Here is a 26082-nt window from a genome sequence, read left to right as displayed (position 1 = left end):
TCCCAGGGTTCTGGGCTTCCTGCTGGGTGGGGAGTTGGCTTCTCCCTCTCTTACTCCCCCTGCCTCTGCTTGTGTTCCCTGTCTCACTGTATCTCTCTCTCTCTCTGTCAAATAAATAAATAAATAAATAACCGACCAATAAAGATAGATTCTATAATCTTTCCTTGGAAATAATTCTATAATATCTACTCCTCTTTAGGCCTGTCTGCCTCTTCCCTCCCCCACATCTAGCACTGTCTCTAATATTCAGGTAGAGACAGTGCTGATTTCATAAAACTTGAAATAACTTATTATCCAGCAGGTTTTTTTTATTACTAAGAAAAAGTAGCTTATAATTAATTAATCCCTAAAACCAATCAATGTCAGAGTTTTTCAAATGTCAAAACTAATGATCAGAGCTATAATGCAGACTTTAAAATCCGCATTTAGCCCTGAAATGTATAGATATATAATGAATATATTTATTTTCCTATAATTTGGAAATAACTTTGGAGAATAAAATTTTATGTTTGGTTTTAGTTTAACTACTTTGTATTTAAATATTACATGGTTTACTGAACTAATATTTTTAATCCTCTTATCCTGCACATAGAATTTCTGAGTAATGAATACTGTTATTTCCAATAGTCCAATCAAGGCATTAAACTAATCAGCTATTATGGATTCATACTAAATCTTCATTCTCCAAAAAAGGCTTAATCTAAAGATTTTTTTTGAAGTATTAGTTAAATAATCTGTAATTTTAAGTATTAGTTAAAAAATCTGTAGATTTTTTTTGAAGTATTAGTTAAATAATCTGTAATTTAAAAGTTAAATAATCTGTAATCTGTAATTTTAATCTTTAACATATCAAACATTGACCTTGGCAGCCAATAGAGATGAAAAAAAGCAGGCCAAGAAATTCGAATAAAAAAGCATTAGCCAGTTTCTAGTGTATCTTGGGTTCTCTTCACCCAAACTGTGTTAAAGAGACAATTTGAATTTCTTCAGGATATTTTCTCTAGAGTCAAGGCCATTTATTTCTTTGATTCATATACCAGTTCTCACAGTCACTAGCTAAAAAAACTGCAGTCCTTGTGAGCTCTGTCATTTAAATTTTTTTTTTCTCCCCCATACTCTGATGGCCAACAGCTAATGGGATAGAAAAATGCAACCGATTTTTGCTTCTCTCTGAGCACCGTAGTTCACAGGGGTGTCCTCTGTGTATGAACAAAACCCCTTTGCTGTTGTAAAAGAAAAGTTGATCACTACGCAGTAGCTTTTGGGGGGTTAGGGTTATTCTTAATTTGTGCCCTTGTGGACCTGAGTATTAATTTAGGAGGAAGAAAGCCCTCCTCTCCCAGTGCAGTCATTTCTCCTCTTCTGTGGAAGCCTGCTGCTCTCAAGGTTTTTGTTATCTCTCCACCTTCCCTTCCTTAAAATGTGTCTTCCTGCTGTTCTTCTGTTTCTCTCCTCGGGAGTCTGCCCTGTCTCAATTGTTGGCAGCTTAATGGAATTTATTACGCTCCTGTTTTCCAAAGCAATTTAAGAACATGATTGTTGTACATCTCTTATTACAGCCAAAGCATTCAAAGAAAAAAGAAAAGAAAGAGACACAAGCAAGGTTGACGCATTTTCCTGTGTCAGAGTTAAAAAAAAAAAAAATACCTTAAGGCCTGAAATCAAAGAAGCTTAGACTTGAATGAAGACCAGGTTATCAGTGTTGGCAGAAATATATCCAAGTGTAAAAACAGCTTTGTCAAACAGAATTTTTTTCTATCTTTTACTGCTAACTTGAGAAACTCAAACTTCAAATCCAGGATTCTTTGATTATATCGCTCAGTTCCCTTTACTCTGGCTAATTCCTGGTTATTTTTCAGGTTTCATCTTGGATACGATTTTCTTTTCACCCAATAATTGCTTCATAGCAACCTGTGGTTAGTTTCCTATTTACCTGCAATCGTCAAGCATAATCACTCTTTATTTTAATTACTTATTTTCTTATCTTTACATATTATTATTTTTGAGAGTTCTTGAAGTCAGTATATTATTTTATTTACTCTGCCTAATTCACTAATATATAGTAAACACAACAAATATTTGTTGAATGAATGAATGAATGGAGTATGGTAGGCCCTATCAGATATACAGAACTATGTGAGAGATTTATTTCTTATAATCTTTTGGGAGAAATAAAATTAACAAACAAGATAACTATAGAACAATTTGGATTTAAATTTCATTGCCCTGAGTGATTGAAATAGACACACTGGATACTTGTGTGTGTGCATGTGTGTGCACATGCAAGTAGCAAATGTGTTCACAGTAGCCCTTCAGATACCAGCAATGTTATTGGTTCAAAACATAGTAGTTAAGCATTTTTATGGAAAAGGTAGAGTTTGAATTAAAACTTGGAGGGTGGGAAGGATTTGGACATTGAATGTATTTGGAAAAAATCCAAAATATTACCATATCATACCATATTATATTGGGCTAAAAACTTGGAGGGGAGATGGAGTTAAATCAGTCTTACCAGCTAAATTACAATCTAGTAGATGAACTAGGCATTTCATTAAAAGGTAGTTATGCTTGAATTATTACAAATGAAGTAAGTTACTGCCTGCAGAGCAAAAGGTTTTGTCCACATTACTGAAAGAAAGGAAATTGCATTTAATAGAACCACCCTGAAGAAAATTGCATGGAAAGATAAAGATATTAGTTAGACTTTAAAATATCACAATATGAAACTTATCCCAAGATTGCTTATACCTTAAAACTTTTTAAAAAGGAGCCTTGAAACAAACATTAAACTTTAAGTAACACTCTGAGGCCTATCCCAAACAAGGTTATATCTATTTAAAACAATATATATATTTGTTTGTTTCTAAGTAATAATAATTAAATGACTAAATATTTTCTTTTTTAAAAGTTTTGTTTTTTGTTTTTTGTTTTTTTTCTAGTTAGAGCAGGACAGAGAGAGAGAGAGAGAGAGAGAGCACATTAGCAGGGGGAAGGGCAGAGGGAAAGGGAGAAGCAGACTCCTTGCTGATGAGGGTCTCAGAAGAGCTTGATCCAGCTGAGCTGAGCTGAAGGCAGACTCTCAACTGACTCAGCCACCCAGGTGCCCCTATAAGATATTTTCTTACTGAGCTATTTCCCTTTTATAATCCTTTATAAATTTGAGTTAATTCTATCAGTCTGCTAAATTGTAGTACATTATTTAATATTAGGTTTATGCCCTAAAAATATAGATTTGTTATAGGCTTACAGCCTCTCATTTGTTGAATTAAAACTAGAACTGAAATCTAGAGTTTCTGATGAAAATTCCTAGCTCTGAACAGCACTTATTTTGGCTTTGTTCAGAAAATGCTGCCATTCCTTTGAAAACATATCAAATAATGTTGTTTTTAGATGGTTCTTTTCAGTTTTCAATGCAATTTATCTAATATGAAATGCAAAAAAAAAAAATTAAAAGTAATTTAAGTCTGCAACTAAAAATTCCACATAATACTGTCATTCTAAATACAACCTTATATTATTTCTCTATTTGGCTAGTCTGCATTCCTGATGATTTGTTCCTATATGTGGGCTTCTGTTTAAACTTTAAATTGTATCAAATCTAAGATTTAAATGGCTTCAAGTATGGCATAAATTGGACTGCAGGTCTCCAAAGCAATTACCATTCAGCATATAAAAAATCCAGCATTTGGACAATTAATAGTCATTATCAAAATAGCCTTGTTTCTGACAGATTAACATCAGGGAAAGAAATTGAGTAGCTTTATTACCACAAAGGAGAGGAGAAAATAGTGAGTTTTCACTGTGAAATTTCTAGGTGGATGCATCTTTTCTTTTTTTTTAATTTTATTTTTTTATTTTTTTATTTTTTATAAACATATATTTTTATCCCCAGGGGTACAGGTCTGTGAATCACCAGGTTTACACACTTCACAGCACTCACCAAATCACATACCCTCCCCAATGTCCATAATCCCACCCCCTTCTCCCAAACCCCCTCCCCCCGGCAACCCTCAGTTTGTTTCGTGAGATTAAGAGTCACTTATGGTTTGTCTCCCTCCCAATCCCATCTTGTTTCATTTATTCTTCTTCTACCCACTTAAGCCTCCATGTTGTATCACCACTTCCTCATATCAGGGAGATCATATGATAGTTGTCTTTCTCTGCTTGACTTATTTCGCTAAGCATGATACGCTCTAGTTCCATCCATGTTGTTGCAAATGGCAAGATTTCATTTCTTTTGATGGCTGCATAGTATTCCATTGTGTATATATACCACATCTTCTTGATCCATTCATCTGTTGATGGACATCTAGGTTCTTTCCATAGTTTGGCTATTGTGGACATGGATGCATCTTTTCTTAAAGTCTCAGTTAGAAGGAATAGGAGCAGTATCAAACACAGACTTAATCTTCATTAGAGATTGCAGTGGTGTCTCTGGTGTCTTACTCCACACTCTATCTCCTGAATTCTTAGCCCAAGAGTCTGCAGATGAGTTTCAGGGCAAGGGAAAGCCATTTTTAACCCTCAGTTCCTGGGGTGGGCTAGGTTGGGAGGCACCAATCCAGATTTGGAAATACGGAGTGAGAATAGGGAAATAGGGAGTCCCATCAGCTGGGACCACAGCACTGCTAAGATAGCTAAATATAGCTGTTTGACCAGGACGTCTGCTTTGTAAGGAACTGTTAACTTGTTCTAGATTTATGTTATGGAAAACAAAACCTTAACTCACAGAGTCCCGTTTTGTAATATCTGTAGGTCTAGTTCTTTGAGGATTATAACCATTGCTCCTCAAAAGTTGTTTTCAATTGGCAAAGCATGATCAAGACACATTTCTATAAATCAGTATAACCAAGCAGATTATATTTTTACACATTCCAAATAGCATGCCTTTTCCCAAAGGGTAATGAGTTATTCTGTATACCCATTAAGCCATTCGACATACTGATTAGTACAAACTAGTAGCAAATTCTGAACCCTGTAGGAATGTTTGCATTTAGGCAGACTGAATAGCTCTCTTATATATATATTTTCCCCTAAAATGTTTTACTTTCCCATGGTCTACAAATTCCTCAATTAATTTCCTCAAGTTTTAGTGATACTTTTATTCATAAAGCATATAATACTAAGTTAGCTTTTTTTTTTTTAAATTTTTTATTTTTTATAAACATATATTTTTATCCCCAGGGGTACAGGTCTGTGAATCACCAGGTTTACACACTTCACAGCACTCACCAAAGCACATACCCTCCCCAATGTCCATAATCCCACCCCCTTCTCCCAAACCCCCTCCCCCAAGCAACCCTCAGTTTGTTTTGTGAAGTTAAGAGTCACTTATGGTTTGTCTCCCTCCCAATCCCATCTTGTTTCATTTATTCTTCTCCTACCCACTTAAGCCTCCATGTTGCATCACCACTTCCTCATATCAGGGAGATCATATGATAGTTGTCTTTCTCTGCTTGACTTATTTCGCTAAGCATGATACACTCTAGTTCCATCCATGTTGTCGCAAATGGCAAGATTTCATTTCTTTTGATGGCTGCATAGTATTCCATTGTGTATATATACCACATCTTCTTGATCCATTCATCTGTTGACGGACATCTAGGTTCTTTCCATAGTTTGGCTATTGTGGACATTGCTGCTATAAACATTCGGGTGCATGTGCCCCTTTGGATCACTACATTTGTATCTTTAGGGTAAATACCCAATAGTGCAATTGCTGGGTCATAGGGCAGTTCTATTTTCAACATTTTGAGGAACCTCCATGCTGTTTTCCAGAGTGGCTGCACCAGCTTGCATTCCCACCAACAGTGTAGGAGGGTTCCCCTTTCTCCGCATCCTCGCCAGCATCTGTCATTTCCTGACTTGTTGATTTTAGCCATTCTGACTGGTGTGAGGTGATATCTCATTGTGGTTTTGATTTGTATTTCCCTGATGCCGAGTGATATGGAGCACTTTTTCATGTGTCTGTTGGCCATCTGGATGTCTTCTTTGCAGAAATGTCTGTTCATGTCCTCTGCCCATTTCTTGATTGGATTATTTGTTCTTTGGGTGTTGAGCTTGCTAAGTTCTTTATAGATTCTGGACACTAGTCCTTTATCTGATATGTCGTTTGCAAATATCTTCTCCCATTCTGTCAGTTGTCTTTTGATTTTGTTAACTGTTTCCTTTGCTGTGCAAAAGCTTTTAATCTTGATGAAATCCCAATAGTTCATTTTTTCCCTTGCTTCCCTTGCCTTTTGCGTTGTTCCTAGGAAGATGTTGCTGCGGCAGAGGTCGAAGAGGTTGCTGCCTGTGTTCTCCTCAAGGATTTTGATGGATTCCTTTCGCACATTGAGGTCCTTCATCCATTTTGAGTCTATTTTTGTGTGTGGTGTAAGGAAATGGTCCAATTTCATTTTTCTGCATGAGGCTGTCCAATTTTCCCAGCACCATTTATTGAAGAGGCTGTCTTTTTTCCATTGGACATTCTTTCCTGCTTTGTCGAAGATTAGTTGACCATAGATTTGAGGGTCTATTTCTGGGCTCTCTATTCTGTTCCATTGATCTATGTGTCTGTTTTTGTGCCAGTACCATGCTGTCTTGATGATGACAGCTTTGTAATAGAGCTTGAAGTCCGGAATTGTGATGCCACCAACGTTGGCTTTCTTTTTCAATATCCCTTTGGCTATTCGAGGTCTTTTCTGGTTCCATATAAATTTTAGCATTATTTGTTCCATTTCTTTGAAAAAGATGGATGGTACTTTGATAGGAATTGCATTAAATGTGTAGATTGCTTTAGGTAGCATAGACATTTTCACAATATTTATTCTTCCAATCCAGGAGCATGGAACATTTTTCCATTTCTTTGTGTCTTCCTCAATTTCTTTCATGAGTACTTGATAGTTTTCTGAGTATAGATTCTGTGTCTCTTTGGTTAGGTTTATTCCTAGGTATCTTATGGTTTTGGATGCAATTGTAAATGGGATTGACTCCTTAATATCTCTTTCTTCTGTCTTGCTGTTGGTGTAGAGAAATGCAACTGATTTCTGTGCATTGATTTTATATCCTGACACTTTACTGAATTCCTGTATAAGTTCTAGCAGTTTTGGAGTGGAGTCTTTTGGGTTTTCCACATATAGTATCATATCATCTGCGAAGAGTGATAATTTGACTTCTTCTTTGCCGATTTGGATGCCTTTAATTTCCTTTTGTTGTCTGATTGCTGAGGCTAGGACCTCTAGTACTGTGTTGAATAGCAGTGGTGATAATGGACATCCCTGCCGTGTTCCTGACCTTAGCGGAAAAGCTTTCAGTTTTTCTCCATTGAGAATGATATTTGCGGTGGGTTTTTCATAGATGGCTTTGATGATATTGAGGTATGTGCCCTCTATCCCTGCACTTCGAAGAGTTTTCATCAGGAAGGGATGCTGTACTTTGTCAAATGCTTTTTCAGCATCTATTGAGAGTATCATATGGTTCTTGTTCTTTCTTTTATTGATGTGTTGTATCACATTGACTGATTTGCGGATGTTGAACCAACCTTGAAAGGGGTCCTCTAAGCAAAGAGAGAGCCTACAAGTGGTAGATCAGAAAGGAACAGAGACCATATACAGTAACAGTCACCTTACAGGCAATACAATGGCACTAAATTCATATCTCTCAATAGTTACCCTGAATGTGAATGGGCTAAATGCCCCTGTCAAAAGACACAGGGTATCAGAATGGATAAAAAAACAAAACCCATCTATATGTTGCCTCCAAGAAACTCATTTTAAGCCCGAAGACACCTCCAGATTTAAAGTGAGGGGGTGGAAAAGAATTTACCATGCTAATGGACATCAGAAGAAAGCAGGAGTGGCAATCCTAAGTTAGCTTTTAACAGAAGTAACAAAATTATTTTTTAAACTTTCATTAACTGATAATTATAAACATTATTTTTAAGTGTTCAGCTCCAAAGGTATGGAGAACATTGAGTGGCAAAATAATTGAGATGGATACACAGTTTACCATCAGAGCCAGAGAGCTGCAGAACATCTATAAGTGCATTCTGCTGAAAAATATCTCTCAAGATGAAAGGCTGGATGTACTCCTAACGCTTAAACATACTGTGAAGGTACATTAACTTTCTCTTAGTTTTGAGGTATTACTATCAATTCTTAAAAAATGAATACTACAATAAACTGTTTTGTATCAATTGTAAAGATGATTGATCAATGTTTATATATATGAATTTATTTTGTCAACAGCTATATTATTTTGTTGTACTTCGGGGAGGATGTGGTTTATGCATTAATATTTATCTAAAAGTTCTCAAACCATATATTATGATATGTAATAAATATAAATATAGCAAAATGAATATTCTAAACATAAATATATCCATATCTATGCAGTGGATGCAAATACATGGGGATTAATACTCAACTCAGTTCAATAAAACAGCAATTGTCTATATATTTTGACCCTTTTCAGTGAAAATTTTATTTTTAGCAGTTTTAAAGTGGGATTAGAATATTTTAATTTTTTTCTCTTTATTGATTTAAGTTAAGACACTTTAAGTGGTTGAGTGATGGTTCTTACTGGAAAGTAAGTCTCCATAGACCTCTTGTATTTCTCCCCATTTTTTTTTTTTTTTAACAATTTTATTTATTTATTTTGGAGAGAGAGCAGGAGTGGAGGGAAGCAGTAGAAGGAGAGGGAGAAGCAGACTTCCCAATGCTGGGCTCTATCCCAGGACTCTGAGGTCATGACCTGAGCTACACTTATCCAGCTGAGCCACCCAGGTGCCCCCATTTCTTCTCATCTTGAGAACAAAGGCATTGATTGCCTTTGTTCTGGATTACCTTATTGTATAGATGTTTGTGTAGTGACTAACATTGGAAGATAGAAATAGTTGGGAAGAAAGTGAGAAGCAGTAGGTCCAGAGGTTGGAAATGAGTATGAGATCCATGGTGGGCAGTTAAAAAAGCCAGATTGGAAAAAAGAGTGCAGGTAGGGAAGAATACAGTTAGAAATCCTCCTAACTGGGATGCCTGGGTGGCTCAGTTGGTTAAGCGGCTGCCTTCGGCTCAGGTCATGATCCCAGCGTCCTGGGATCGAGTCCCACATCGGGCTCCTTGCTCGGCAGGGAGCCTGCTTCTCCCTCTGCCTCTGCCTGCCTCTCTGTCTGCCTGTGCTCACTCGCTCGCTCTCCCTCTATGCCTGACAAATAAATAAATAAAATCTTTAAAAAAAAAAAAAAAAAAAAAGAAATCCTCCTAACTGACATACTTAGGAACATAAACTGGTTGATGACAATAAAAAGAAACCAAAAATAAAGGGTAGGCTTATAAAAATAAATTATGCATGTTTTAAATAATATGTTTAACCTAGTATATCTACATGTATATTTATTTAATAATATTTTGATAGAGGATTAAGGCCTTTAAACATGACTCAAATTCTGGATCTATTCATTATGGCTATATTATATTAGATAAGTTATTTAATATTTCTGAAAATTGGTTTCATCATTTATAGAATTAGTTGCTTAGAGGATATAAATATATGTGTGTATACATATGTACATATATATTTATAAAATATAAATAACTATAATCTATATATCTCAGTGCTTACAAATAGGGAGCCCTCAATGAATTATAGGTATTACTTTGATGATGATTACTAAGAGAGACCAGGGAATCTTAAACCTGAGTACACATTAGAATCATCTGGAGAGCTTAAAAGAGAGAGCAAGATTCACAGAGACAGGAGAGACTGAAAGAGAGAGAATATGAGAATCAATGAATAAGGGATAATATCTAGGCCCCATTTCAGAGAAGTTAAATTGGATCCTCAAGTGGGAGGGCAATGTTAAAACCTTTAAAAATCTCCCCTAGGTCATTGTGATATGCCTTTATGGTCAAGGACCCCTGATACAGACTCTTGAGTTAGCTTTACCAAGAATGTATTAAAAGGTGCAGAAGAACATTATTTTACAGTTACACTGACTTCAGGTTCTGACTCCTCATTCGAACTGTGTTTCTTTTAATCCTCTCTTGAGCAGTTGGAGCAACATACTTCTGTTTTACCACTCACAGATCCTACCTTAAACACCTGACTCCTATTTGGGGCTTTCCTTTTCAACCATACTCATTTCTGTGACTTTATCAAAAAATTATTGTAAATTATACAAATTTTCAGAAAAAATGTGTAAAATATACATGTATATACAATTTAACAAATATGGAGTCATCAACCATATAACCTGTCTCAGACCCCAGAACAGAACATTGCCAACATTGTGAATATCCCTCTTTCTCTTTGAAATCCCAGTTCACCTTCTCATCCCCTAGAATGTTGACTTTCATAGCAGTCATTTCCTTGATTCTCTTTATTTTTTTACCACCTATGTATGATGTATGTATGTGTGTGTGTATGTGTATATATATATATATGTATATATATATCTATATATATCTTTAAATAATATAGTTTAGTGTTGCTTACTTTTGGATTTTATTTAAATGGAATGATACTGTGTCTTGCTGCTTTTGCTCAACAACATTAATTTGTAAGATTGGTTTGGTATTGTATATAGCTGTATTCATTTCTATACATGTGATATTCTATCAATATATGTATTCTATGAATAAGCCATCACTTGTTTATGTCATCAATTTATTTGTGGATATTTGGTTGTTTCTAATTTTGAATTATTATGAACAATGATTCTATATGCACATTTCTCTAAAGCACCTAAAGAGTAGAATTGGTAGATTACAGATTACACATATCTGAAGCTCTACTAGATGATGTCAAGTTTTTTCCAAGTTAATTGAACCAATTTATACTCCTACCAGTTTCTTTTGGAATTTCTTTATTTTAGAATATAGTTTTCAGTTTGGTGGTAATTTTGAAAACTAACTTAGTGGCTTTAAAATTCTGTACTGAATATATTTGTGTTTTATATAGGAACATGAATGTAAACTGACTCAGGAAATTCTAGAATTGATTGACAGAGAGGTGGACCTTATAATGAGAGGAGTCAAACATCATAATCTTGAAGGACTCAGAAAAAGAATTGCAACGCTCTTTTTTCATTACATCAAAACACCTCTATTTAATCCAGAAGTTGCTAGACATCTTAAGGTACTCTACTTTTTTTCCTTTATTCCTTTCTCAGAATTCTGAGATATGCCATAGTAAATTGAAGTACATTCACATTTTGTTTTAATGCTTTAACCTGGGGCCCATGTGGAAGACCATCTTGTTGGTGAAATCTCTTTTGAATGATTGTCTTTTATGTCAATAAATTAAATGTAGTCATTTAATTTCTTCTGTGTCTGTATTTTTAAGTTCGAATTCTTCCCCACTCTCTGAACCAAACTGAATATTACACTGAGCAATCCTGTTCTCTCACACTATCATGCTTTTGAACACACTGCTATTTCCACCTGGAATGCTGTCCCCTACTTCACTCAGCTAACTCTTCTTCATTTTCTGACATTTAATTCATGGGTCCCTTCCTTCATGAGGCCTCAGAGAGTTAAACTCTTCATTTCTGGGATTCTACATGTGCCTTGTTTGTGTTTTTTGTGTTTCTTTATAAGACTTATTGCTTAGTCATAGTTATGACTGAACAGATATCCTGAGAGAGCTTCCAAGTGTAACATGTATTTGAATTAAACTACCATTTCCAACTCCAACATGCTTAGGCCTCTATGAGGATTTTGCTATCTCAAGCCAAGGAAAGTATCTTACTGCCTTCTTACTGTCTAAAACTATTTAAAACACTTTTAAGTTTGGAAGGGAGTGGTTTACAAAAGAATTCTAAATAGTGTTTTATTCTAATGATTATATTTAGAGTTATAATTTATTAAGAAGCCAGCTAAACATGTATTTCACTCTTTTTTTGATGTAAAATCTCAATATTTAGGTAAAACTTTTATTTTTCATTTTTTAAAAGATTTTATTCATTTATTTGAGAGAGAGAGAGAGAGAGAATGAGAGAGAGAGAGAGAGAGAGAGAGAGAGAAGGAGAACATGAGAAGGGGGAGGGTCAGAGGGAGAAGCAGACTCCCTGCCGGACTCGATCATGAGCCAAAGGCAGTTGCTTAACCAAGTGAGACACCCAGGCACCCTAGTTAAAACTTTTAGAAAAATAAAATTAATTTTATATTTTATTTTAAATGGGGTTTTTTATGTTATTATTTCTTAAAGATTTATTTATTTTTAGAGCAAAAGAAAGACAGAACACATGCAAATGGGGAGAAGTAGAGGGAGAGGGAGAAAGAGAATCCTAAACACAGTCCCCACTGAGCCCAGAGCTTGATGTGGGGTTCTATCTTACAACCCTGAGATCAGACCTGAGCAGAAACCAAGAATTGGACTCTCTAGTGATGGAGCCACCCAGCTACCCCTTTAATGGATTTTTTTAAAGAAGATTTTATTTATTTATTTGACAGACAGAGATCACAAGTAGGCAGAGAGGCAGGCAGAGAGGAGAGAGGAGGAAGCAGGCTCCTCGCTGAGGAGAGAACCTGATGCGGGGCTCGATCCCAGGACCCTCAGATCATGACCTGAGCTGAAGGCAGAGGCTTCAACCCACTGAGCCAGCCTGGTGCCCCCCTTTAATGGATTTTTAAAACTTAATTGTATCGTAAGAGAATATAACAAAAAGTCAGTGTGCCTGGCTGCCTCAGTCTGTAGAACATGCAATTTTTGATCTCAGGGTTATAAGTTTGAGCTCCACATTGGGTGGAAAGATTAGTTAAAAATAAAATCTTAAAAAAATACATATATACATATGTACATATACATATATATATATATATATATATATATATATATGCACATATATATATATATATCTCTCCAAGAGAAAAATTTCCCATTATATTATTTCTTATTCAAATTAATGTTCTAGCCCAAGCTACCTTCTAGTACTCTATATATTTAACTCAGCTTTTATATATTTGCAGTAATAGATTTTAATATTCTACACATTCATGTAACAAATTTGACTATTTGGGTCAGTTTTGACAAATGCAGTCATGTAATCAATAGCACAATCAAGGTAAGAAATAGTCTTGCCTCCTCCCCCCACGTTCCCTCATGCTGCCACTTTGTAGTCGGCCCTTCCCCCGGCAACCTGACCCTTGACGGACACGGGTGTGCATTGTATATCTATGGTTATACCCAAGCCAGTGTGTTATATAAATGGAATCCCACTATATGTAACTTTTTGAGAACAGGCTTCCTTCCTTTAGCATATTACATTTGATACTCACCCATGTTTTTGAGTGTATCATTAATTTTTGTTAGAGCTGAGGGATATTTTTGTTGTCTGGGTATACTAGAGCTTTTTTAGCCATTCACAGTTATAGAACATTAGACTGTTTTTTAGTGTTGGGCTTTTGTGAGTAAAATCACTACAAACACTTGATTGTGAGTTTTTGTGTGAATTGATTGTTTTGGATTAAATACGTAGGAAGTGGGATTTTTGAGTCCTCTGGTAAATGCATATTTACCTTTATAAGAGATGGCCAAACTTTCCACACTGGCTGAACCATGTTTCATCCCTGTCTCTAATGTGAGAGTTCCAGTAGTTCTGCATCCTTGTCAGAAGCTGGAATTGCCAGTCTCTTTTAATTTTGGAATTCCACTAAATGTATAGTAGTATCCCATTATATTTTAATCTGTGATTTCCTAATGCATATAATATTAAGCATCTTTTCGTGCATCTTTTTTACCACCCATGTAACTTTTTGGTGAAGTATCTGCACATACTTTTTCCCACTACCCCTCTTCTTAAAATTGAGTTGTTTTCTCGTTACTGAGTTTTGAGAATTCCTTGTAGATTTTATATGTAAGTCCTTTGTAAGATACATGATTCGTAAATATTTTTCCTCAGTCTGTAGCTTGTCTTCACATTCTCTTAATAGTATCTTTAACATAGCAGATTTTTTTTTTATTTCAATGAAGTTGAATTTATCCCTTTTTAAAGTGGATCATGCTGTTGACATTTATTTTGTAGTAAAGAAATATTTTTCCAAGAATTAATATTGTTTAACTGCTCATACTACCCAAAGTGAGCTGTACATTCCACCTAATCCCTATCAAAATTCCAATGGTATTTCCCACAGAAACAAAAACAAAAAGACAAAAACCCTAAAATTTGTATGGAACCACAAAAGAGCCGTATAGCCAAAGCAATCTCTAGAAAGAACAAAGCTGGAGGCATCACGCTTTCTGATTTCAAAGTATATTCCAAAGCTATATAGTTCAAACAGTATGATACTGGCACAAAAACAGATACATAGATCAGTGCCACAAAATAGAAAGCCCCAAAACAAACCCACAATGGAGTTAAGAACATACCATCGAGAAAGGATAGTTTCCTTACTAAATGATGTTGAAAAAACTGAATAGCCACATGCAAAAAAAAAAAAAAAAAAAAAATCAATCTTTATCTCACACCACGTACAAAAATCAACTCCAAATAGGTTAAAGATTTAAATATAAGACCTGAAACTATAATACTATTAAAAGGAAATGCAGGGAAAATCTTGTTGACCTTGACCTTAGTAGTGATTTTTTGGTCATGATAATAAAAGCAAAGGTGACAGAAGCAAAAATAGATGTGATTTATCAAATTGAAAACCTTTTGCACAGAGAGGAAACAGTCAACAAAATGAAATATGACCTACGGGATGGGAAAAAATATTTGCAAACCATGTATCTGATGAGTTAATACCAAAAAAATGTCACTTATAACAACTCAACAGCAAAATAATTTTAACCCAACTTAAAATGGGCAAAAGAGGGGCACTTGGGGTGGCTTAGTGGGTTAAGCTTCTGCCTTCAGCTCAGGTTTTGATCTTAGGGTCCTGGGATCAAGCCCCTTGTCGGCTCTCTGCTTAGTGGGGAGCCTGCTTCCCCCGCCCACCCCCTGCTGCTCTGCCTACTTGTGATCTCTCTCTCTGTCAAATAAATAAAAACATCTTAATGAGCAAAAGACCTCAATAGACATTTTTCCGAAGAAGACATAATAGCCAACATGAACATGAAAAAGTGCTTCACACCACTAATGTTTGGGAAATGCAAACCCAAACCACAATGAGATATCCTCTTATACCTATAAGAATGGCTAGTATCAAAAAGACAAGAAATAACAACTATTGGCAAAGATAGGGAGAAAGGGGAACGCTTGTATTATTCTGTTCTCTGAAATTTAAATTGCTATAGCCATTACAGAGAACAGTACGGAAGTTCTTCAAAAAAATAAAAATAGAACCACTATATGATATAGAGTTTCAAGTTTTGAATATGGATCATTAAACCAATCCAAATTTAGTGTTAAGATAAATGAAATGAGAAAAACACTCAGTTTAGCAGGCTTTTATTTATATGTGAATCTACCCTGTAAGATTAACATAGCAGGACACCAAAAATCTAAATTCTTTTAAAAAATAATACAGAGTTCTTAATATTTTGGCAGGATAAATGAATACTGCTTGAAATTTAAATTTGTGTAGAATGGGAAGTTAAGGGAAATAAGACTAAGAATTAACCAACTTTTTAATCTCATTCTAAGATAAGTTAGCTCTCAGTGCTTCTGTTGAATAATGTTTGGCCTGACTTTTGTAACTTTCTTTCTTTTTTTTTCTTTTCCTTTCCTTTTCTTTTCTTTTCTTTTCTTTTCTTTTCTTTTCTTTTCTTTTCTTTTCTTTTCTTTTCTTTTCTTTTCTTTTCTTTTCTTTTCTTTTCTTTTCTTTTCTTTTCTTTTCTTTCTTTCTTTCTTTCTTTCTTTCTTTCTTTCTTTCTTTCTTTCTTCTTCTCCTTCTTCTTTCTTCTTTCTTCTTCTTCCTCTTCCTTCTTCTTCTTCTTCCTCTTCCTTTTTACTACTTAGGTCCCTCCAGACCCACTGAAGTTTTATAAGAAGATTTATTTTTGCCACGGTTGCCAGCTCTATTTGCCTTCCACCGAGTTTGCCGTCTCATCCACCTTACACCGTATATACCGGTGTCGTCACTGTGTTAACCTTGACAATGAGACTCGACAACGAGAATCATTTTTAAAGTACAAATGTTTACTTCAGCGGCTCTACTATTCAGAAGCTGATTATGAAGATGATTCCAAAATTGCTTTCCTGATCCAGGTATGATCAGTGTGGGTTGCCAGTCATGGATGAAATTTGTTCACTGATTTTACAGAAAAGATTCCTGCTTTCCCATAGAAACCTTTTAAAATAATGGTTTGGGGCGCCAGGGTGGCTTAGTGGGTTAAACCTCTGCCTTCGGCTCGGGTCATCGTGTCAGGATCCTGGGATCGAGTCCCACACCAGGCTCTCTGCTCAGCAGGGAGCCTGCTTCCCTCTCTCTCTCTCTCTGCCTACTGTGATCTCTCTCTGTCAAATAAATAAATAAAAATCTTTAAAATAATGATTCTTTTCTTTATGCTTATACTTTGCAAAGCTTGCCCCTCTGGCAATTCTAAGTCTGAAGACCTCGGGATAAAAAACCATTTCAAGAATTTTAGCTACTATGGTTTAGATTAAAAAACAACCAAAAAAAAGGTTTTTAAACAGTTACTTCATTGCCCTTCTTTTTTCATTAAGACAACAAAGTCTTTTAATAACACTAAGGAAATTGCTTAATCCTTATCAAATCTCAATTTCTTCATTTGTAAAGTGGAAAAAAAATGGCCTACAATAACCCTGAGGATAAGGGTTAGGATAAGGATATTGGTGAATAATACATTTTGAGAAGCCCTGAATACCATATACACGTAAGGTAAAATTAGCACACTGGAGGAAATATATGCATCTTTTTCTGGGTTAAAGATGTAGTCTCTCTGACTATAAAACTAATAATGTAGCTTGGGCAGAGTGAGCAGAGATTTGGTGAAAAATTAGAAGATATGGGGCACTTGGGTGGCTTAGTAGGTTAAAGCCTCTGCCTTCAGCTCAGGTCATGATCTCAGGGTCCTGGGATCAAGCCCCGCATCAGGCTCTCTCCTCAGCAGGGAGCCTGCTCCACCCCCCACCTGCCTGCCTCTCTGCCTACTTGTGATCTCTGTCTGTCAAATAAATAAATAAACTCTTTAAAAAAAAATTAGAAGATATAGGAAGCACTAACAACTTCATGAATAAAGTTTCTCTTTTAAAAATATGCTCAATATGATTATTTCCTCAAGTAATAGAATAATCTTAGAGAATTGTTATGTTTAGAAGAAAACATTATTTTTCAAACTTGTGTTGACATGCAGCTACAAGACATTCAGTACCTGGTGGAGAACATCTGGGCATCACAGTCAGTGCTCAGTGCCTGGAAGGATCTCAATGACCTGGTCATGGTCAGGTGGGATAAGTCCTTGGAATGGTCCCCCTGGAACTGCATTCTTCTTACCAAAGATGAAGGTGTTGCTCATCTCAAGCTAACAAGTATCGAAGAGGTAAGAAAGTGGAAATTTATTTGAGGAGTTAATTTTATCAGTGAAAATATTAGAGTGTAACCTTTTACTACATTCCGTGCATAATTCTCATACTTCCATTGGATGAAGAAACAGAGAACGAATAACAGCAACAAAATGTGTGGATGGTATTTATGGCTGCGATTAAAATTAAAAGGATGCTAAGGCACAGAAAAGGACAGGATAAGAGATCTGAACATCTTGCAAGTATCTGAACTTGGTTCCCCTCTCTGCTAATAATAACAAGTCCAAGCGTGTCATTCCATGGTAAATTCCATGAGTACAGGGAATTTTATTTAGCTTATTCATGTCTGTCTCTCTAATAAACTACACCAGTGCCTGTCACACATTAGGAGTTTTAGTAAGTATTTGCTGAATAAATAAATGAAATACCAGATAGATATTATATAGCCTAGAATCTGCCCTTCTTTGATTAACCATCATGAGTCTGTCTAAAAAGCACACTAATTTCTCAAATTTTGCTCATAATCTTGTGCTCTAAATGGGCATCATAGTGATGGGTATGATTCTGAGACTCCATTTTATATTTTCTCCCAACTAACTTGGAGCAAAGAAAGCACTGTAAAAATTCATACCATTTAATTTTATTTACTTACAAGATGCAATCCATAAAACCTTTTGATGAACAGAATTGAGTTCATCAGAGATTCACTTACACCAAGCAAACATAGAATCCCAACAGCTGATACTGATTCTCTACCTTCTATTGATTAAATTTTTATACTATGAATTTCATGCAAAATATCAGTTAAGAGAAAATAAAGAAATGACTTCAAATTTAATAGTCATTTTGAATGGTGCTATTCCCTGCTTCTGTTTTTACCGGGGAGGCAGAATGTATAAAGAGGAGAAACTAGTTAAATTTTTAACTTTTGGGAATAATTTTCTAGGAGAAGCCAGGCTCAGAAAAAGGGATTGAAAGAAAAAACAGCATGAAACTGAAACTGTGTTAAATATTATATTTAGTAAACTAAACTGCTTCATAAATATTTAATCACAGAAAGCATAGCCAACACTACAATATTATTTCATCTAGGACCCGTAGTGGGATTGAAGTTCATTCCCAAAGCTAATATTACTGCTTCAATTAATCCACACACTCCTTTTGTGTATTTAATCAAATTACTGCAGTACCAAATTAAATGTTCTATTCACATGCATTTCTGATTTCAGGACGACGATCTTACTGAATTTCTCTAAGTAGAGCTAAGGTTCTCAACCAAACAAACTAAACAAAACAAAACAAAACAGTAACAACACCTTTTTATGGTTTTGGGCTAATGTAATCGGTTAAGTATTAATATTCAGCCTCATTAAAGAATAGTTTATGTCTTGCCACAAGTTAAAGCATTTCTAGGATTTCCTTAATGCCCAGAGATATTTGCTTTCTCAGTAAGTAAAAAAATGCTCAAAATTTAAAATAATCTTGGCTCTCTGGAATCATGACACAAGTTATAGGAAAAGCCTGGAAAAAGGCTTCTGTTCTCTGATTGTTAATGATGCAGAGCAGTTTCTTGTGTGCACATTGGTCAAAGTAGGAACAATAGTGGATTTAAAGTCAGGAGACCTGACCCAGTATTTCCCCATTTCTGTCACTCGTAATCTATAGGACATTAAGACTTAGTTCTTTGCATCATAAGTTTTTGTGAAGGTTAGCTAAATGCATGCAATCAATACAGAGGATCAGAGCAGCCCTGGTTGAATTCTAGCTCTATCACTTAGGAGCTGGGAGAAGTCAAGCAAATTTGCTCATGTCTCAATGCCTTAGTTCCCTCATCTGTCAAAAGGGGATAATGTGAAAAGGGGATAATATATACTGGATATCTTTCCATATTATATTACTCTTTAAAAGTTGCTTATTGTTCCTTTGCTTGTATGTACCATAATATGCTTATCTTACCTTTAATGATTATATTTTTGTTCTGTGAAGGTGCTTTGAAAACCTTTAAAGTTCCGTACACATGTAATTTAGTGTTGCATATCAGAAATGTGTTAGTTTTCTTAATGAAGTAAGGACTAAGAAGTGGTAGAACACAGATTAGTGCAAGGGATGAGCATTTTGCTCTGGCATATGTGCCTGTAGAGAGGAAAGTTAAAAATAGGCCCAGGGTACTCCTACATAATAATCTCTGCCAGGATATTGTACGCTTTGGCTCCTTTTCTCCAGGCTTTTTTTTACCTTTGTTTTGACACGATAAAGGGATCTTTAGTGAGGGATGTCTTACTATTAGAAAACAAATTTTAGGAGAAGGTACAAGTTGTATTTGTGATTTGATTGAAAAGAAGTGTCGAGGGGCAGAGGTCAAGATGGCGGAGAAGTAGCAAGCTGAGACTGCTTCAGCTAGCCGGAGATCAGCTAGATAGCTTATCTAAAGATTGCAAACACCTGAAAATCCATCGGCAGATTGAAGAGAAGAAGAACAGCAATTCTGGAAACAGAAAAACAACCACTTTCTGAAAGGTAGGACCGGCGGAGAAGTGAATCCAAAGCGACGGGAAGATAGACCCTGGGGGGAGGGGCCGGCTCCCGGCAAGCGGCGGAGCAACCGCGCACAAAATCAGGACTTTTAAAAGTCTGTTCCGCTGAGGGACATCACTCCAGAGGCTAAACCGGGGCGAAGCCCACGCGGGGTCAGCGTGGCCTCAGGTCCCGCAGGGTCACAGAAGGATCGGGGTGTCTGAGTGTCGCAGAGCTTGCGGGTATTGGAACGGGAAAGCCGGCTACAGAGACAGAGCCGACAGTAAGCTCGCAGCTCCGTGTTACCTTGAACCGGTCGCAGGCTCGGTGAGCTCGGAGCGCGGCCGGAGGTCAGGCAGACGGGAGTAACTGGGCGCTGTTCTCTGAGGGCGCACTGAGGAGTGGGGCCCTGGGCTCTCGGCTCCTCCGGGCCGGAGACCAGGAGGCCGCCATTTGTATTCCCGTCCTCTGGAGCTCTACGGAAAGCGCTCAGGGAACAAAAGCTCCTGAAAGCAAACCCGAGCGGATTACTCACCCCGGGCCCCGGGTAAGGGCGGTGTAATTCCGCCTGGGGCAAAGACACTTGAGAATCACTACAACAGGCCCCTCCCCCAGAAGATCAACAAGAAATCCAGCCGAGACCAAGTTCACCTACCAAGGAGTGCGGTTTCAATACCAAGGAGAGCAGCAGAATTCCAGAGGAGGAGAAAGCCAAGCACGGAACTCATGGCTTTTTTACTGTGATTTTTTTTAGTCTTGCAGTTAATTTAATTTTTTCTTTTTCATTTTTTTTTTTTTCTCGCCTTCGGGTAAAATTTTTTTTTTAACTGTTACCTTTTTCTTTTTTAACGATTTTTTACTAGTTTATCTAATATATATATATATATATATATATATTTTTACATTTTTCTTAGGTGTTTTCTTTTTTTAAAAATATTCTTTTCTTTTCTTTTCTTTTCTTTTTTTTTTTTTTCTTTTTTCTTTCTTCCTTTTTGAACCTCTTTTTATCCCCTTTCTCCCCACTCACGATTTTGGATCTCTTCTAATTTGGTTAAAGCATATTTTCCTGGGGTTGTTGCCACCCTTTTAGTATTTTACTTGCCCCTTCATTTACTCTTATCTGGACAAAATGACAAGATGTAAAAATTCAACACAAAAAAAAGAACAAGAGGCAGTACCGAAGGCTAGGGACCTAATCAATACAGACATCGGTAATATGTCAGATCTAGAGTTCAGAATGACAATTCTCAAGGTTCTAGCCGGGCTCGAAAAAGGCATGGAAGATATTAGAGAAACCCTCTCAAGAGATATAAAAGCCCTTTCTGGAGAAATAAAAGAACTAAAATCTAACCAAGGTGAAATCAAAAAAGCTATTAATGAGGTGCAATCAAAAATGGAGGCTCTAACTGCTAGGATAAATGAGGCAGAAGAAAGAATTAGTGATATAGAAGACCAAATGACAGAGAATAAAGAAGCTGAGCAAAAGAGGGACAAACAGCTACTGGACCACGAGGGGAGAATTCGAGAGATAAGTGACACCATAAGACGAAACAACATTAGAATAATTGGGATTCCAGAAGAAGAAGAAAGTGAGAGGGGAGCAGAAGGTATACTGGAGAGAATTATTGGGGAGAATTTCCCCAATATGGCAAAGGGAACGAGCATCAAAATTCAGGAGGTTCAGAGAATGCCCCTCAAAATCAATAAGAATAGGCCCACACCCCGTCACCTAATAGTAAAATTTACAAGTCTCAATGACAAAGAGAAAATCCTGAAAGCAGCCCGGGAAAAGAAGTCTGTAACATACAATGGTAAAAATATTAGATTGGCAGCTGACTTATCCACAGAGACCTGGCAGGCCAGAAAAAGCTGGCATGATATTTTCAGAGCACTAAACGAGAAAAACATGCAGCCCAGAATACTATATCCAGCTAGGCTATCATTGAAAATAGAAGGAGAGATTAAAAGCTTCCAGGACAAACAACAACTGAAAGAATTTGCAAATACCAAACCAGCTCTACAGGAAATATTGAAAGGGGTCCTCTAAGCAAAGAGAGAGCCTACAAGTGGTAGATCAGAAAGGAACAGAGACCATATACAGTAACAGTCACCTTACAGGCAATACAATGGCACTAAATTCATATCTCTCAATAGTTACCCTGAATGTGAATGGGCTAAATGCCCCTGTCAAAAGACACAGGGTATCAGAATGGATAAAAAAACAAAACCCATCTATATGTTGCCTCCAAGAAACACATTTTAAGCCCGAAGACACCTCCAGATTTAAAGTGAGGGGGTGGAAAAGAATTTACCATGCTAATGGACAACAGAAGAAAGCAGGAGTGGCAATCCTTATATCAGATCAATTAGATTTTAATCCAAAGACTATAATAAGAGATGAGGAAGGACACTATATCATACTCAAAGGGTCTGTCCAACAAGAAGATTTAACAATTTTAAATATCTATGCCCCCAATGTGGGAGCAGCCAACTATATAAACCAATTAATAACAAAATCAAAGAAACACATCAACAATAATACAATAATAGTAGGGGACTTTAACACTCCCCTCACTGAAATGGACAGGTCATCCAAGCAAAAGATCAGCAAGGAAATAAAGGCCTTAAACGACACACTGGACCAGATGGACATCACAGATATATTCAGAACATTTCATCCCAAAGCAACAGAATACACATTCTTCTCTAGTGCACATGGAACATTCTCCAGAATAGATCACATCCTCGGTCCTAAATCAGGACTCAACCGGTATCAAAAGATTGGGATCATTCCCTGCATATTTTCAGACCACAATGCTCTAAAGCTAGAACTGAACCACAAAAGGAAGTTTGGAAAGAACCCAAATACATGGAGACTAAACAGTATCCTTCTAAAGAATGAATGGGTCAACCGGGAAATTAAAGAAGAATTGAAAAAAATCATGGAAACAAATGATAATGAAAATACAACGGTTCAAAATCTGTGGGACACAACAAAGGCAGTCCTGAGAGGAAAATATATAGCGGTACAAGCCTTTCTCAAGAAACAAGAAAGGTCTCAGGTACACAACCTAACCCTACACCTAAAGGAGCTGGAGAAAGAACAAGAAAGAAACCCTAAGCCCAGCAGGAGAAGAGAAATCATAAAGATCAGAGCAGAAATCAATGAAATAGAAACCAAAAAAACAATAGAACAAATCAACGAAACTAGGAGCTGGTTCTTTGAAAGAATTAATAAAATTGATAAACCCCTGGCCCGACTTATCAAAAAGAAAAGAGAAAGGACCCAAATAAATAAAATCATGAATGAAAGAGGAGAGATCACAACTAACACCAAAGAAATACAAACTATTATAAGAACATACTATGAGCAACTCTACGGCAATAAATTTGACAATCTGGAAGAAATGGATGCATTCCTAGAAACATATAAACTACCACAACTGAGCCAGGAAGAAATAGAAAGCGTGAACAGACCCATAACCAGTAAGGAGATTGAAACAGTCATTAAAAATCTCCAAACAAACAAAAGCCCAGGGCCAGACGGCTTCCCGGGGGAATTCTACCAAACATTTAAAGAAGAACTAATTCCTATTCTCCTGAAACTGTTCCAAAAAATAGAAATGGAAGGAAAACTTCCAAACTCATTTTATGAGGCCAGCATCACCTTGATCCCAAAACCAGACAAGGATCCCACCAAAAAAGAGAGCTATAGACCGATATCCTTGATGAACACGGATGCGAAAATACTCAACAAAATACTAGCCAATAGGATTCAACAGTACATTAAAAGGATTATTCACCACGACCAAGTGGGATTTATTCCAGGGCTGCAAGGTTGGTTCAACATCCGCAAATCAGTCAATGTGATACAACACATCAATAAAAGAAAGAACAAGAACCATATGATACTCTCAATAGATGCTGAAAAAGCATTTGACAAAGTACAACATCCCTTCCTGATCAAAACTCTTCAAAGTGTAGGGATAGAGGGCACATACCTCAATATCATCAAAGCCATCTATGAAAAACCCACCGCAAATATCATTCTCAATGGAGAAAAACTGAAAGCTTTTCCGCTAAGGTCAGGAACACGGCAGGGATGTCCATTATCACCACTGCTATTCAACATCGTACTAGAGGTCCTAGCCTCAGCAATCAGACAACAAAAGGAAATTAAAGGCATCCAAATCGGCAAAGAAGAAGTCAAATTATCACTCTTCGCAGATGATATGATACTATATGTGGAAAACCCAAAAGACTCCACTCCAAAACTGCTAGAACTTATACAGGAATTCAGTAAAGTGTCAGGATATAAAATCAATGCACAGAAATCAGTTGCATTTCTCTACACCAACAGCAAGACAGAAGAAAGAGATATTAAGGAGTCAATCCCATTTACAATTGCATCCAAAACCATAAGATACCTAGGAATAAACCTAACCAAAGAGACACAGAATCTATACTCAGAAAACTATAAAGTACTCATGAAAGAAATTGAGGAAGACACAAAGAAATGGAACAATGTTCCATGCTCCTGGATTGGAAGAATAAATATTGTGAAAATGTCTATGCTACCTAAAGCAATCTACACATTTAATGCAATTCCTATCAAAGTACCATCCATCTTTTTCAAAGAAATGGAACAAATAATTCTAAAATTTATATGGAACCAGAAAAGACCTCGAATAGCCAAAGGGATATTGAAAAAGAAAGCCAACGTTGGTGGCATCACAATTCCGGACTTCAAGCTCTATTACAAAGCTGTCATCATCAAGACAGCATGGTACTGGCACAAAAACAGATACATAGATCAATGGAACAGAATAGAGAGCCCAGAAATAGACCCTCAAATCTATGGTCAACTAATCTTCGACAAAGCAGGAAAGAATGTCCAATGGAAAAAAGACAGCCTTTTCAATAAATGGTGCTGGGAAAATTGGACAGCCACATGCAGAAAAATGAAATTGGACCATTTCCTAACACCACACACAAAAATAGACTCAAAATGGATGAAGGACCTCAATGTGCGAAAGGAATCCATCAAAATCCTTGAGGAGAACACGGGCAGCAACCTCTTCGACCTCTGCCGCAGCAACATCTTCCTAGGAACAACGCAAAAGGCAAGGGAAGCAAGGGAAAAAATGAACTACTGGGATTTCATCAAGATCAAAAGCTTTTGCACAGCAAAGGAAACAGTTCACAAAATCAAAAGACAACTGACAGAATGGGAGAAGATATTTGCAAACGACATATCAGATAAAGGACTAGTGTCCAGAATCTATAAAGAACTTAGCAAACTCAACACCCAAAGAACAAATAATCCAATCAAGAAATGGGCAGAGGACATGAACAGACATTTCTGCAAAGAAGACATCCAGATGGCCAACAGACACATGAAAAAGTGCTCCATATCACTCGGCATCAGGGAAATACAAATCAAAACCACAATGAGATATCACCTCACACCAGTCAGAATGGCTAAAATCAACAAGTCAGGAAATGACAGATGCTGGCGAGGATGCGGAGAAAGGGGAACCCTCCTACACTGTTGGTGGGAATGCAAGCTGGTGCAGCCACTCTGGAAAACAGCATGGAGGTTCCTCAAAATGTTGAAAATAGAACTGCCCTATGACCCAGCAATTGCACTATTGGGTATTTACCCTAAAGATACAAATGTAGTGATCCAAAGGAGCACATGCACCCGAATGTTTATAGCAGCAATGTCCACAATAGCCAAACTATGGAAAGAACCTAGATGTCCATCAACAGATGAATGGATCAAGAAGATGTGGTATATATACACAATGGAATACTATGCAGCCATCAAAAGAAATGAAATCTTGCCATTTGCAACAACATGGATGGAACTAGAGCGTATCATGCTTAGCGAAATAAGTCAAGCAGAGAAAGACAACTATCATATGATCTCCCTGATATGAGGAAGTGGTGATGCAACATGGAGGCTTAAGTGGGTAGAAGAAGAATAAATGAAACAAGATGGGATTGGGAGGGAGAGAAACCATAAGTGACTCTTAATCTCACAAAACAAACTGAGGGTTGCTGGGGGGAGGGGGTTTGGGAGAAGGGGTTGGGATTATGGACATTGGGGAGGGCATGTGATTTGGTGAGTGCTGTGAAGTGTGTAAACCTGGTGATTCACA

At 36.8% G+C, this 26082-nt stretch overlaps 1 protein-coding gene across 2 annotated transcripts in view; it reads left to right on the top strand.

Moving 5' to 3' along the window:
- The window catches only part of IQUB (IQ motif and ubiquitin domain containing), a 102219-nt gene that overhangs the window by 27342 nt on the left and 48795 nt on the right, over positions 1 to 26082 (top strand). For both annotated transcript variants that reach the window (XM_059171727.1, XM_059171726.1), the window contains exons 9-12: positions 7925 to 8095; positions 10939 to 11115; positions 15878 to 16126; positions 17236 to 17421. In XM_059171727.1, the coding sequence (XP_059027710.1) occupies positions 7925 to 8095; positions 10939 to 11115; positions 15878 to 16126; positions 17236 to 17421 (783 nt within the window). The remainder of the gene's footprint in view (positions 1 to 7924; positions 8096 to 10938; positions 11116 to 15877; positions 16127 to 17235; positions 17422 to 26082) is intronic.

Source organism: Mustela lutreola, chromosome 4, assembly GCF_030435805.1.
Source record: "Mustela lutreola isolate mMusLut2 chromosome 4, mMusLut2.pri, whole genome shotgun sequence".
NCBI classification, from domain to species: domain Eukaryota; kingdom Metazoa; phylum Chordata; class Mammalia; order Carnivora; family Mustelidae; genus Mustela; species Mustela lutreola.
Note: the sequence above shows the minus strand (reverse complement) of the source record. Positions and strands in the feature narration are given on the sequence as shown.